The 14,955-nt window shown below is 42.0% G+C and overlaps 1 protein-coding gene across 1 annotated transcript; it reads right to left on the bottom strand.

Annotated features, from left to right (window-relative positions):
* Positions 1-3,393: 3,393 nt before the first annotated feature.
* Positions 3,394-11,909, bottom strand: LOC148685140 (waprin-Enh1-like). Its single transcript, XM_088674591.1, has 4 exons — positions 11,715-11,909; positions 9,213-9,344; positions 7,223-7,354; positions 3,394-5,869 (listed from the first exon to the last, which is right to left on the bottom strand). The coding sequence occupies exons 1-3, from the start codon at positions 11,794-11,796 to the stop codon at positions 7,224-7,226; spliced, it is 345 nt and encodes a 114-aa protein (XP_088530717.1). The 5' UTR covers positions 11,797-11,909; the 3' UTR covers positions 3,394-5,869; position 7,223.
* Positions 11,910-14,955: the final 3,046 nt, after the last annotated feature.

Genomic DNA, 14,955 nt, shown 5'->3' with positions numbered 1-14,955 from the left:
ATTACTTTAATTTGCCATTCCTCCTTGGTTGGTACCTTTTGAGACTTCCAGTCTTTTGCAATTAGTAGTCTTGCTGCTGCTGTGGCATAACTTATCAAACATCTATCCTGTGGCCTGATATCTTCCCCTAACATGCCTAATAGGAAGATCTCCGGTTTTTTCTTAAATGAGTATTTCACTATTTTTTTTAAATCCCCTGTAAACTTCCTCCCAGAACACCCTGATGTGTTTGCATCCCCACCACATGTGAATATAAGAGCCTGTCTCATTTTGACATCTCCAACATTGGTTGCTAACACCCGGATACATCTTTGCCAATTTGTCCGGGGTTAAATGCCATCTATTCTGCATTTTTAGCAGGTTTTCTTTTATATCATAATTGGGTGTAAATTTTGAGTCCCTATCCCATCAGCTTTCCCATTTATTCATCGTTATTATCTTCCCCAAATCTTGACCCCATCTAATCATTGAATTTTTTTGTTAATTCTTCTTCTGTTTCCCATGTCAATAAAATTTGGTATAAATTTTTTATATGATTTTCCTTAGACCCTAATAGTATTTCCTCCAATTTTGATTTTTCTTTCTCGAATCCAATTTTTTTATCTTGTTGGAACCTTTGGTTTACTTGGAAATGTTGCAACCAGCTGCTAAAATGGCTTTTGACTTCTGTATAATCTTTTAATTTTAATATACCTTCTTTTTCCTCTAAGAGGGTTTTGTAGGTTGGCCACCTGCCTTCCATGTTGCGTCTTTTAACGACCACGATTTCTAGTGGGGATACCCACCAGGGGGTTCTGGGTTCGAAATATCTTCTATATTTCTGCCACACTTTATATAAAGATTTTCTTATAATATTAAACATAAAGGTATTTTTTTTGCTTACTTTGTCTCTCAAAAGGTACCAATGCCATCCTGAACGTATTCCTTCTCCTTCTAAATCCAACAGGTCATTATTTTCTAAATCCATCCAATCTTTGAGCCAAGTCAGGGCTGCCGCATCATGATATAACTCTATATCTGGTAGTCCGACCCCCCCCTCTTTCTGTGGTCTATCATAATTTTGTACTTTATTCTTGGTTTTCTCCCATTCCAAATGAAATTCGATATGTCTTTTTTCCAATCCTTAAAATGTTTTTCTTTACCTAAGATCGACAAGTTTTGGAATAAATAATTCATTTTTGATATAACACACATTTTAATTAGTGATATTCTACCCATAAAATATATCTTTAGTTTTTTCCAAGTTTCCATTTTCTTTTTTATTTCTTTCCATGTGGCTATATAATTCTCTTGTATTAGATCAATGTTTTTATTTGTCATCCTGATTCCTAAATATTTCATTTTTTAATTAATTTTTAATCCAGTTATTTCTTGTAATTCACTTTTTTCTTCATTTTCCATGTTTCTTGTTAACATGTTCGTTTTGTCATAATTTAATTTTAGTCCTGCTAATTTCCCGTATTCTATGATTCTTGATAATGCTTGGGGGACACTAATTAGGGGGTCTTCCGTTGTAATCACTAAATCGTCAGCAAAAGCCCTGACTTTATATTTTCTATTACCAATTATTATACCTTTTATTTTTTCATCTTCCCTTATTGTTTTCAATAACGATTCCAACGTGATTATGAAGAGCAATGGCGAGAGAGGGCATCCCTGCCTGGTGCCTCTTGTGATATTTATGTTATCTGTAAGTTTTCCATTTATTAGCAAATTAGCTTTTTGATTTTCGTATATTGCGCCAATTGCCCTTTCCATTTTATCCCCTAATTTTACTTCTTTTATTACTCTCAGCATAAATTTCCATGATACTCTGTCGAATGCTTTTTCTGCATCAATGGCTAAAATTGCCGCTTTTTTGTCTCTTCTATTTTCTAAGCATTCGAATATATTGACGATGATTCTTATATTGTCTTTTACCTTCCTGCCTTTAACGAAACCCGCTTGGTCTCTATGGATTATAATTTTATTTATTCTGTTTGCTAGGATTTTTGCGAAAATTTTATAATCGGTGTTTAGTAATGAAATCGGACTGTAATTATTTATTTTTTCTGAGTCTGTGTCTGGTTTGGGGAGGAGTACAATTTGCGCTTCACTCCAAGATTTAGGGATGGATCCTTTCGTTAGAGCCGTGTTCATTAAATTTTTCAGATGGATCAGAGTGTCGTCGTGGAGATTTTTATAGTATTCAATTGGTAGGCCATCCGGGCTGGGGGCTTTCCCTTTTTTCATATCTTTTATGGCCTCTTTTAATTCTAACATTGTAATTTCTTTATTTATTAAATCAGTTTTTTCCGGTGTCAATTTGGGTAAATTGATTTTTTTTACAAAATTATCTATCTCTTTATCATTTACCTCCTCTCCTTGGTATAATGCTTTATAATAATTTTGGAAGGCCTTCATAATTTCCTTAGGGTTATCTATAAACTTTCCTTCTAAATTGATTCTGCTTATAATTTTCTCTTTATTCTTCTTCTTTATTTGCCATGATAATAATTTACTTGGTTTATTGGCCCATTCGAAATTTTTATATTTCCAAAATTGGATTTGTTGTTCTATTTCATTATCGACCAGATTTTCATATTCTCCCCTCAAAATTTTTATTTCATGCATAATCTCTTTCTAATTTGTTTTGTACCAAAGTTTTTCTTTTCTCTTTATTTCTTCTTTTAGATCTTCCATCTTTTTATTTCTTAACTTTCTTATGTTCGAATTTGCTTGTATAAAGTAGCCCCTTACTACTGCCTTTCCGGCATCCCACACCACTTGAGGGTCAACATCTCCGTTGTTATTATCCACAAAGTATTCTTTCATCACTCTATTTACCTCTTGGATTCTTTTTTCATTGTTCAAAAGGAACACATTTAGCCTCCATCTTCTATCTTTAAGTTCGTCTTTTAAGATCATTTCTACGGGGCTATGATCGAAAATTCTTTGTGCTTTGATCTCTACTTTTTGAATTTTTAATAAAGTCTCCTTTGGGACCCATATTGTATCGATCCTGCTCGCCGTTTGGTGGCACATTGAGAAAAAGGTGAATTCTTTCTGAATTGGATTTTTATGTCTCCATGCATCAACCAGTTCTAGGTTTTCCATCATCCCTAAAAAAAAAATAATTAGGCAATCTATTCACTTTTTTGTTATGTTTGGCTATTGATTTGTCCAATTCCGGGTTGGTTACACCATTTAGGTCCCCCATTATTATAAATTTCCCTCCTATATGATTCATTAGTTGAGTTTCTACTTTTTTGAAAAAATTCACCTTTCCTCCATTAGGCGCATATAGTCCCACCAAAAACCACTGAGCCCCCTCTATTGTTGTCTTTACTATTATTATTCTCCCCTCTTTATCTCTCCAAATTAATTCTGGATTCCATTTGCTCTTTATATACATTTCGCCTGCTGTAATAAATTCCATTCCTAGCTTTTCATTTTTTAGTACCCTTTCATGTTTGATGTTAACATGGGTCTCTTGGAGACATATTATATCCCAACTTTGTTTCCTTAAAATATGGCCTACTTTATTTCTTTTATTTTTGTTGTTCAATCCGTTTACATTCCACGAAATAATTTTGAGATTCATCTTTATTTTATCTTATACTATAACCCCTTTTTTGATGTTGTTGTTTTGCTTTGTTATTCCTGTTAATATACTGTAATTGTTGTTAATACTATTTCGATTATAGTATTTTTTTTTAAAAAAGAATTTATTGAATTCAAAAGGTCAAGTAAAATAATGTCTCGTTGATATAATATCAAGTTTAGACAAAGCCTGGAGGGAGAACGTAGGTAAGGGATAGATCAAGGACTAGAGAGAAAGGTAGAGGGAAAACAACAGCAATTAGTGATCGTCAAATCAAACCCTCGAATTTTTGAGGGGGCAGCGCCATTCGCTGCTGACCGCCCCAATTCACTCACAGGCATCTTCCAAAACCCCATCCCAAACCCCCAAATTCCCATGGCGACCAGCAAATGGTAACGGGGGCAGGACTGTGAAATCTGGATGCCCCTAGTCATGAACTGGCACATGGGTGGTGGATACAGATTCAGTTGCTCTGACTCAAGGAATGAGGCAGTTGAGCAGCTCGGCAGCTGTATCCATGACTGAGCTGTCCTATTTAGGATCCACTTTGCTCACCCTGAAAGGAGGGAGGGGCTAGAAAAGGTACCCTAAACATAGTCTGCCTCCCTTTCTCCGTGACTGGATTACCACGCCCAGCGGGGCCACCACCCAGTGGTTGTAAAAGACCATTGAACTTTGGAACAAGGAATATATAAACACCGGCAACTGGGAAGCACTGGCATGAGAGTGCTCCAATTGGAGAACAGCCTTTACCAAAGGTGTCATGGGCTTTGAAGACACTCGAATTCTGGACACAAGGGAGAAACGTGCTAAGAGGAAGGCACGCTTGGCAAATCCTCACCATGATCAACTTCCACCCGGAAACCAATGTCCCCACTGCGGTCCAGTGTGGATCCAGAATTAGCCTCCAAGTCACTTACATACTCACTGTTAATACCGTGTTCATGGAATACAATCTTACTCGGCTACGAGTGAAGAAGAAGAACAGCAACAACAACACACAATGCACCACGAGGGAAAGTGTATGCTTTTTCCATTCAAGAATCTGAAAAAGGATTGGATCAGGAGGGGAACAAATTTCTATTTGGGTTTTAAGGGATTTTTCATTTGTTCTGATACAGTGGTTTTTCCTATTTCTGCGTCATACTATAAATGAAAAGCTTTTGGGCCAGTTCTACTGATCTGATGCAAATCCTAAGAAAGTGCAAGACAAATGAAAGTGTGTAGAGGCCCCAAGATTCTCTCCATTGAGATCTTGCAGCTTGCAAGGTCAGCCTACCTAGAATTTTCACCTGATAGAACTGGCTGTGTAGTTCCTGCTCTGCAACAGATGGGCTGCTGTTTTGGGGAAATCTCAAATTGAAATAGAGCAATATAAAATAATATAGACTGCAGCTCTTCCACACTGGAATAACAATTTGCATATACAATTTGAACCATTTATTTCTTCTGCAAGTGGAATTGTATGACTTTTCCGTTTACAGTTTCAAAAAGAGAAAGAGAGAGACAAATAAGTCCTGGATCCACAGGAGGAACGCTTCCTATTTTGTGATGACGGTGTTTGTAAATACTGGTGTTGCAAGGTGATTTCTTGTTGCATAAACATTTCCCAGGTTAATGCAGGAACTGGAAATAAACTGTCAGAGTTATAACTGCAAGGAGTTTCTCACCCACTGGGATGAATCTGGAAGCTTGCTCTGTGTTAGAAGTTGTATATTCAATTTAAATAACCAATAGCCCATAACCTACTATGTAACACATTTCGCTGCAGATTTTGACTTCTTCACTGTCAACCACAAGAGCAAGGTCCTTTTTTATAGTCCAATAGATGAATGTACAGAAATGCTCCTGTTTCATCTGAGCTTCTTGGTCAATATGTGGCCCATGCAAGAAAATCTCCAAGGAGACGTTATAGCTGACCACCAATATTTTAAGCAACGAGTAAAAACATCTTCCTTCACTTCTGTTCTCCTCCCACATGATGTCCTGAGACTCAGATGAGAAATGCTGACAACAAAAACAAAAGACTATTGGTGGTATCCAACTAAGTCATACTCAGAACGGACCCACAAAAATAATTTGATTTACTAACAAAAGTCAATGGGTTTCAATGGATCTACTCTGATTATGACTCAGTCAGATAAACCCTTTATTCGCATTCAGTTGGGTAGAAAGTGGTTTCCCTGCATGATGAAATGATGAATAATTGGGCGAATTTCAGGCACAGGTATTGCATCTCAGGTGTTTTGGGTTTTCTTTGGCATGATGCTCCAACAGGATGTTATTCTGGATGGGAAAAGGAGACGGAAAACAACAAGGTTGGTGACAGAGAACAAAATAATCCTGATCGATTGTACCTCCTCACTCCCAGCCTCGGAGTCATTTCCGAAAATGTTCCCGCCTGTTGTTGTCCTTACCTCCCTGGAAGAGAGAATTCAGAGTAGGTCCCTCCTACTAAATCCTTATAATTAGGAATCTTAGCATTTTGAATATCTTACCATGTCTCCCCCCCTCATTTGTCAGACATATAAGCCTAGAGCGTAGCCCTTTCTGGTGTCCTAGAGAGAAGTGCCCTGCACTGGTGCTCAGTAGCCAAATTCTGATAAATTTGTCAGATCAAAATAAAATCCAAATTGACAGGGTGATATCTTTGAGTCGACCAATTACTGTTGGTATAGGGATAACCTCCCGTGGCTCCCAGCTTCTCTGACTGTCCCAGGCCCATCATAAGACTCTGAACACAGGAAAAGATGAAGAGCCTGCAGGATCAGAACAACGGGCCATCTAGTTCTGCATCCTGCTCTCACGGTGGCCACCAAGATGCCTGTGGGGAACCAACAAGCAAGACTCAAGCATCTATCTTATTCAGGCTCTCCCATCCTGTGGTTTCCAGCAACTTGCATATGGAAGCATACTGTCTCTGTGGATACGGAGCATTGTCCTCCATGAATTTGCCCGCTCCTCTTTCAAACCCAACCACATTGGCAGAGGTGCCAACTTGCGAGGGCGACGTTGGGCCCAGTGTTGTGTGTGTGATGCCAGGATGTTGGGAGGAGCCAGGGATAGAGCTGAATGCAGTGGCCGTGTGGCTTCAATGGCCAGCGGCTGTGGCTGTCCACAGGCAGGAGGCTGCTTTGACCCTCCTTCCCCTCCGCAGCAGGAGGAGAAGGGGAAGGAGCCGGCCACTGGAGATGTGCCAAGCTTGGACCCACAGTCGGCCTCCTCTGCCCCCTCAACATCAGGAGTCCCCCAGCCCCTTCCCAAAAGGTATTGAGGGACCCCAAAACAGCTCAGCCCCCAGGAACTGGCACCCCTGCAAGTTGGTACCCATCACTGCCCCTTGGGGGAGTGGGTTCCATAGTTTAACAATGCACTGCTTTTATCTGTCCCGAATCTTCCAACATTCAGCTTTCATGGATGTGAAAAAAGTTCTCATGTTGTTAGGCAGCATATCTTTCTCCATGCTGTGCATAATTTTATAAACTTCTATCGTGTTACCTCTTACTAATCTTTTCTCTAAACTAAAATGCTCTAAATGCTGCAAGCTCTCCTCAGGTGCTCCATCCCCTTGATCATTTGGGCTGCCTGCATCTATCAAGATGATGTCCATGGGATGTCCTTAGCCATCGATGGTGATACCTTATCTGCAGGACCTGGCACAATTGTAGTAGCAACACCTTTGTCTTCCTGGGCAGTCATAGTCAGATCTGCACCGATCAATTCCTGGGACAGTGCACCTAAATGGATTTCGTGGGCAATACCAAGATATCACTGGGAAGGGAAAACAATAGTAGCACCGTTAACCAATGTTCAGACACTAATGAATGCATTCTAATATTTCTTTTGACTATTGTGCAGCCCTATTGGCTGTACCAAAAGCCACATTTTAATGAGTAATCAGCGAGTTCGCAGCCTGAGCTGCAAGACCTGACAATCTGGTTCAACTTTCTATGTGTACTTTACAGACTTGGCGTCTCTTCAGACATGTGGTAGTACCATTGCTCTGAAGTCAGAGCAGTAATGCTAGCTCCCCCCCCCATGCACCTCTGGGTGGGCAGATGGGTGGGGGAAATGGTGGCTGTTCTTCTTTTGTACTTACTTGAAATGGCCATCAAGTTGACATCCTACAAATGGGTGGTGAAATATTGACTGTCCTTCTAGGCACAAGTGTGCACAGGAAATCAAGAGGTAACAAATGAATGCTGCTCCCTATCTCAGGGGTTGGCAACCTAAGGCTTGGGGGACAGATCCAGCCCAATTGCCTTCTCAAACCGGCCTGCAGAAAGTCCGGGAATCAGCATGTTTTTACATGAGTAGAATGTGTCCTTTTATCTAAAGTGCATCTCTGGGTTATTTGTGAGGCATAGAAATTTGTTCATATTTTTTCCCAAACTATAGGCCGGCCCTCCACATGGTCTGAGGGACGGTGGACAGGCCCACGGCTGAAAAAGGTTGCTGAACCCTGCCCTATCTCCTTGCTCTTATCATTGCGTGCATGGTAAGAGAGGGTATTTGTTTGAATGAGCAGCGAGGAGCTGCCCAAGTGGCAGCAACAACAAGGAGTAGGGGGTGCAGAGCAAGGGGTCTCCAGGTATTGGCAATGTGCCCTCTGCAAGAGGTGGGCCTTGGCAGGTGCCCAGCAATGCCAGCTCCAGCATTACACTTTTCTCAGAGGGGTAAAAGGAAGGTGAATTGATGCAGTTCATTATTAAAAAGACACACACACCTTGTTCCTACTCACAGCCAAACACATCTGCTTCATAGAGAGGACTCTGAGTAGGTCCCTCCCACCTGGCCCCTAGAAAAGGGCTGGATGCAGAGGAATGGTGGCATCAGCTGATCTGCCCGCCGCCCCCCCAGGTTGCCCAGCCCCAGGCGTGCAGGAGGGCGGAGCCGGCCGCCCACCTCAGCGTCTCACTGGCTCGGCCGCCCCTGAACTCACGGTGCACAGCCACCTGCAGCAGAAGAGCCTGCCGCGGCGCTCCAACCAATGGGCGGGCTCTTCCCCGGACTCAACTCTCGGGCCCTGGACTCTCGGCCTGGCGCCCCTGAAAGCCCAGCACCCGGGTGCCCTGCACCCCTAGCACCTATGGGTAAGACGGCCCTGCAGAAACCACAGAGTTTCCCCCATCTGCTGTGACCAGCTCCCCTTCCTTCTGGTCTCCCAGAACACTCGGAGGAATGAAGAGGGCAGAGCAGAGACAAGACGAAGGCTTGGGCTGCTGGGGAAGGAACTGGGGGAGGAATCTTAGAGAGGGGTGGGAAGGCAGGGACCTCCAGTCCTTGCAACTGCCTCCTTGGGGCAAGACCTACAATACTGGGGAGAGTTCCTGTGATCACAAGGCCTGTTTTGGTTTCTTTGAATAAAGAGTCGACTTTGCTGACACTGGGTGTTTTATTACTGACCCACTCCTGACACCAGTTCATATTTTATTGAATATATTGTTGCACCTATACATTTGCACCCACTAATATCCTTTTGAATGGCAGAGCTTAGCTGCCCTAGAGAATAAGGTAGACAATGGCGGCACATCTTGCACAAACTGGTTTTCCCCTTCCCTGTTCCCACTAATATGCATGCCCTAAGAAATTGTACCTTGAAATGTCAGTCATTGATGAATGAATATACCTGGTTGTGGAGCTCTGCAAACCCTGGCACAACTGTAGTTGCAGCACTGGAGGTTACGTGGGCAGTCATAGTTACTCCTGCAACGACTAATTCCTGGCATGGAGCACCGAAATGGATTTCCTGGGCACATCCCTGAAATATTGTTATTGTTATTGTTGTTATTATTACTACTACCCACCTTTTTCATTGACAGGGAAAAGTGTGGGAGAGGAGAAACTCTCATTAAAAACAGTTAATCATTAATATAATTACAATTTTATACGTGTTTGTGTGTATGAATGAAATCAATCAAAACATACTAATAATTACAATAAAAAGAGCACAAAAATAAAAAAGAACAGCATCTGAACATCGAAATATGAACTTTCATGTATTTTAAAATTCTATTGACTATAGTACAACCATGTTGTCTGTAGCAAAATTTGCATTTGAATTTATAATTAGGAAGCTCACATTTTAGGCATGCAAGAGCTCACTATCCTACATTCTCTCCACACGTATTTTATAGGTTCCCCATCTATCCAACTTGAAGCTACAAACATGAGTTTGACCAAACTGCGGGAGGCAGTGGAAGACAGGAGTGCCTGGCATGCTCTGGTCCATGGGGTCACGAAGAGTCGGACACGACTAAACGACTAAACAACAACAACAACCTATCCAAATCTTATGTAGGCCAGAAACCCTGGAAAATGCTGCTAAATGACAACTTTCCAGTAGAATTTTCCAACATGTTTCTCCCCTCCATTTTTTGCAGTTAGAAAAGTGATGGGACGCCAGCCAAATCTGTGTTAATAAACAGCACGTCCGAAAGTCCCCAATTTTTCAGAATCAGTAACTTAATCTGTAAGTCAGGGGAATCCTTCAACTCACTATGATTTTGTGAAGATAAATGAGACACACAAAGGAATTTGCAATTTAAGTTCTATATAAACAAAGAATGGTTTGTTAATCTCTTTTAAGATGTTTCCAGCTAAACATTTCATTTGTAAGAAAAAGAAATTACAATTGTCATTGTGATCAGCTGATTCTCCCAAGATGTGAGAATCAAAAAAAAAAATGTTGCCTATCTCTAAAGATGCAAAGTTGCCAGCAGGCATGGTAAGCTATGGTAGAAAGAAAGAAAGAAAGAAAGAAAGAAAGAAAGAAAGAAAGAAAGAAAGAAAGAAAGAAAGAAAGAAAGAAAGAAAGAAGGAAAGAGTAGATAGATATTGATATTGATATGTGGTTTGTTCAGCTCTTCTATTTGTTTAAAGCATATGTCAAAGCAGTCTAAAAATACTAAAATTAAAAAAATATAAAAATAAACAACATAAACAATTATTTCGCATTTAAAAACAATCCATCACTTTTGGCGACTTGAGTCTTTGTCACATATGCTCTGCTGCACTGCTACCTTTTTCACAACATTCCAATCTGTATTGTATACTTGAATACTGTAAATGGAATTCAATCATGTCCTCACTCACACACACAAAAATACAGTCTAGCTTTAGAGAGAATTAATAATTGCTCTTGGATTTCTGTATCCCTTATGCAAACTACAAAACTCTGTCCATGCCCACTGGCAGCCTTCTCCAGAGTGCCTAAGACACCACCAGCTCTGTTTAATTGAAGGTAGCCTGAATTTATTTATTTATATTAGTAGTACTGTAGTAGTAATAATATTATTATTAATATTGTTAGTATTGCAATGCTGTCCTAAATACATGCTTGCTCTAACTCCCACTATGCTCAATGCAACTTACTTCTCAGGCTACAATATTTCACACACTCTTGGGAATTGTTGTTGTTTAGTCGTTTAGTCGTGTCCGACTCTTCGTGACCCCATGGACCATAGCACGCCAGGCACTCCTGTCTCGCACTGCCTCCCGCAGTTTGGTCAAACTCATGTTCGTAGCTTCGATAACACTATCCAACCATCTCATCCTCTGTCGTCCCCTTCTCCTAGTTCCCTCAATCTTTCCCAACATCAGGGCCTTTTCCAAGGATTCTTCTCTTCTCATGAGAATTCTCTTGGGAATTAGTCTCATTCAACTCAACTTCTGGGTATAGACAAACATATGTTTGCCCTTAAAAGGCTGCAGCTCTAAGCACATTTACTACCTGGAAATAAGTCCCATTGGACTCACAGAGTTCAGGAACATAGAGCTGCAAAGCAAGCATGTGCAGAATTATAGTGGGGGCTGCCGTCTCTGTTAATGACTCGCTTGCCATTCCTGCTCTGCTTGCTCATGCTGCAGCTCACATTGCCGCTTGCTGGCAGTCACACAAACTACACCATGGCAACTTTTTCCCTTACAAAAATATTATATAGCAAGACAGCATGAATTCCGTTTCTCTCTTCTGCAGGACAAAGTCCTGTTTATCTCAGGACAAAGTTACTTGCCCTGAAATGGCTTTGTGGATATAACTACCGATAACCGAGCCTTAGCTACTCCAAATGTTTTTTTCCCCTGTCCTGTATTCCAGAATCGCCTTTCAACTTTTTCGCATCTTACCTACCTATTCTGTAACAAGTTGCAGGGGGTAATTCTGTCCAAAGGGCCAGAAGCCCCACAAGGAGAAGGACAGTCGGTGTCTTCATGGTGCCTTCAGGAATCGGGTGTGAACACTTAGAATAGAACAAGACTTGTATTTAAACAGATGCGTGGGTAGGGTTAAGATTATATGTCTCCCCATCTACCTCATACTTAATATCAGCAGCATCACACTTTTCAGGCCCTTGGAAATAATTGCATTGCAGCATCTTTATAGATTGCATGCGTTGTTGTAGCAGCAGGGCCTGAAACCTGTGGGTGTTGACACCTGTAATGCGCCTGCATAAACACCCAAACTTCAAAGAATTCTCCTGAGTCACACCCTGATTATAGCTCCTTCCAGCACGTGAGGAAAACTCAATCACCCCTGGGAATGGTACCAGGGCAGGGCTCATGTTGTAAAAGAACCAGGACTTCCTATATTCGAGTTAATACCTGGTGATTGTGATGTTTTCAAAAAGACAGACAGAGAGAGAACTAAACAGCTCAATAGCACAGCACATGCTTTTTTATTTTTTTCTGAAGAAGCATGTGAATCACTATGTGGCATTTCTAATTAAAATGATCCTCAGATCTAGAGTGAAATGGTCAGCTCATTACTACATGGTGCATAGTGTTCAGTGGGGTTTGCTGAGAGACCCTTGGGGGGTCCAAGGCCCTCAGACCTGAAGAAAAACCCTGTTTGTGTCCTAAAAGCTGGGAGTGGATGGTGAGAGTGAGTGGTTGTCTGAATACTGTACTGTAGTGTGTTTTATTTTGTACATTCTGCTGCCTTGCAATGCTCTCTGACTTCATGTTGGTATTGTCAATATGAATATTGCTTATGTATCTTTAATTTTTTTTAATGCAAATTATTTGACATTGGTTTTATTTTACCTTGTGTATGTGTGTGTATCATCATCAATAATATTTATACACTGTTCACAATCCAAAAGTGATTTACATAAAACATGGTAAGATAATTTAATTTTAAAAAGTAAAAAATGCATACGCAACATTTAAAACCAAAAAAATACAAAGAAACATATCAGCAAAACTACAGAAGCCATCAATAAAAAGTCAGTTAAATGCCAATAAATAATAAAACAGAACAATGTGGTGAATCTTAGGAGGGTGGGAATGCCTGCTTACAGGGGTGCCAACTTGAATAAAATATGGTGGGGGGCAGGTAAGGCCTGCCCCGTATAATCAATCACATGATGTGGCACACGCACACCATTTGAATGGCAATGCCCATCAACTCGGGGGGGGGGGCATGCTCCCCTCAAATATTGTATTGGGGAGGCCGAAGGGACCTTGGCCCTTACGAGTTGGCTCCTATGCCTGCTTAAATAAAGAGGTGTAGTGTTTAAAGCATGTTTCTGCCTCATGAACAGCACATGGAAGGGTGTTTGACCACTGGCCATGTTGACTGAGGCAGATGAGAGTCCAAAAATAGCTGGTCACAGGTTCCTCATCCTTGTATATTATAGGTATACTACAATATACACCAGGGGTCAGCAAACTTTTTCAGCAGGGGGCTGGTCCACTGTCCCTCAGACCAGTGTTTCTCAACCGCTGTTCCCCGGCACACTACTGTGCCGCGGGACGCTGGCTGGTGTGCCGTGACGTGAGAAGGGCAATTTTGCAGCATCGTGGTCCCCTTTCGCTCTAGCTGCAGGAAGCCGGCCAGAGCCTCCCCCTTTTTTTTTGCAAATAAATTTTGGGAGGGAAAACCCCCCGAGAGAGAGCAGCACCGCCGTACAGCGCCCAGGCTCCTTCCTCTCCCAAGGTAAAGGGATCCGGCGCCGAGAGTGGGAGGGGGAGGGGGAGGGGGGAAGGAGGAGCGCAGGCGAGAGCTGGTGGGCAGAAAAGTTGGCCAAGTCGCGGCAAGGCAGCGGAGAGCTAGAGCGCGCGAGGAGGGAGCCCGCGCAGGCGCCGCCACCGCTCTTCCAGCCCAGCTGCCATTCTCCCAACACTAAGCGCTCCCCTCTCCCCTCCTTCCTTTTATCCCACACCCCCATCTTTGCCTCGCTTTCTCCCGCCCTGCCCGTGGCCGCAATGAGCTTGACTCACCGGAAAGCAATATTTGGCAAGTGTTTCTTACAGTCATAATTATAATATAGGGCGGCAAAGAGTTAATTTTTAAAACTTTTTTAATGGTGGTGTGCCTTGTGATTTTTTTCATGGAACAAGTGTGCCGTGGCCCAAAAAAGGTTGAGAAACACTGCCTCAGACTATATTTTGAAGAAGAAAAAGAACAAATTCCTATGCCCCACAAATAACCCAGAGATGCATTTTAAATAAAAGGACACATTCTACTCATGTAAAAACAAACTGATTCCCGGACTGTCCGCAGGCCAGATTTAGAAGGCTATTGGGCTGGATCCGGCCCCCGGGCCTTAGTTTGCCTACCTATGATATACACGTACACTACTGTAAAGTGCTTTGAGATCTACAGATAGTAAGCTATCTATAAATGGAATTCATAATAAGAACAATTATAGGACCATCACACACACACCCAACACAAAATCCACTCGCGGTGTCCTGGGTTTCTTTGAAGGCAGGCTTCTATAGTTCATAGTCATGTGGTCTTGCCAGGAATGTCTGCAGGCTGGAATCCTTTCTTCATTGTGTGCTGTGACGCTGCAAGTGGAAGCAGGATGTTGTAAACCTGCCTTAAAAGGATGAGTGGAGTCCCACAGCCACCTCATTACTTACACCAGGTAGTCACAAGCACATGCAAATTTCTTTTCTTTTCAAAAAAACATTTACTTTGTTCCCAACTTTTCTCAAATGGTCCAAAGAAAGACCACATTTGAAAGCTGAAACAGTGAGAATTTGTTGGAAAAGATGGACCACATGGTCTTTTTAGGGTCCACCAAGAAATTTTCACTCAGGCCCCATGAAGGGCCACCAGCCGTAGCCTCCACCATTAACTCAAGGTGGGAGAGAAGGTGGCTGCACAGAGGGAACTAAGGCTAGTTCCAGGTGGTAGAAGCCCCATCTCCCTGCAAACCATCCCAGCTAAAGACTCAGTACGTTCCCTCTTCACATTCCATCCAAAAGTGGGAAGCAAATTCCTCCCCATTTGCGCCAGTAGCGATGGGGCTTGAGCGAACAGGCCTTCAGACCAAGCGCTGATTCCCTATTCCCAGGAATGCCGATTGGTGTAGATACCTACACAGTTTGAGGCAGAACAACGAGCAGCCTAGAATCTTCAT

This window comes from Zootoca vivipara, chromosome 7 (assembly GCF_965207765.1).
Source record: "Zootoca vivipara chromosome 7, rZooViv2.hap1.1, whole genome shotgun sequence".
NCBI classification, from domain to species: Eukaryota; Metazoa; Chordata; class Lepidosauria; order Squamata; family Lacertidae; genus Zootoca; species Zootoca vivipara.
Note: the sequence above shows the minus strand (reverse complement) of the source record. Positions and strands in the feature narration are given on the sequence as shown.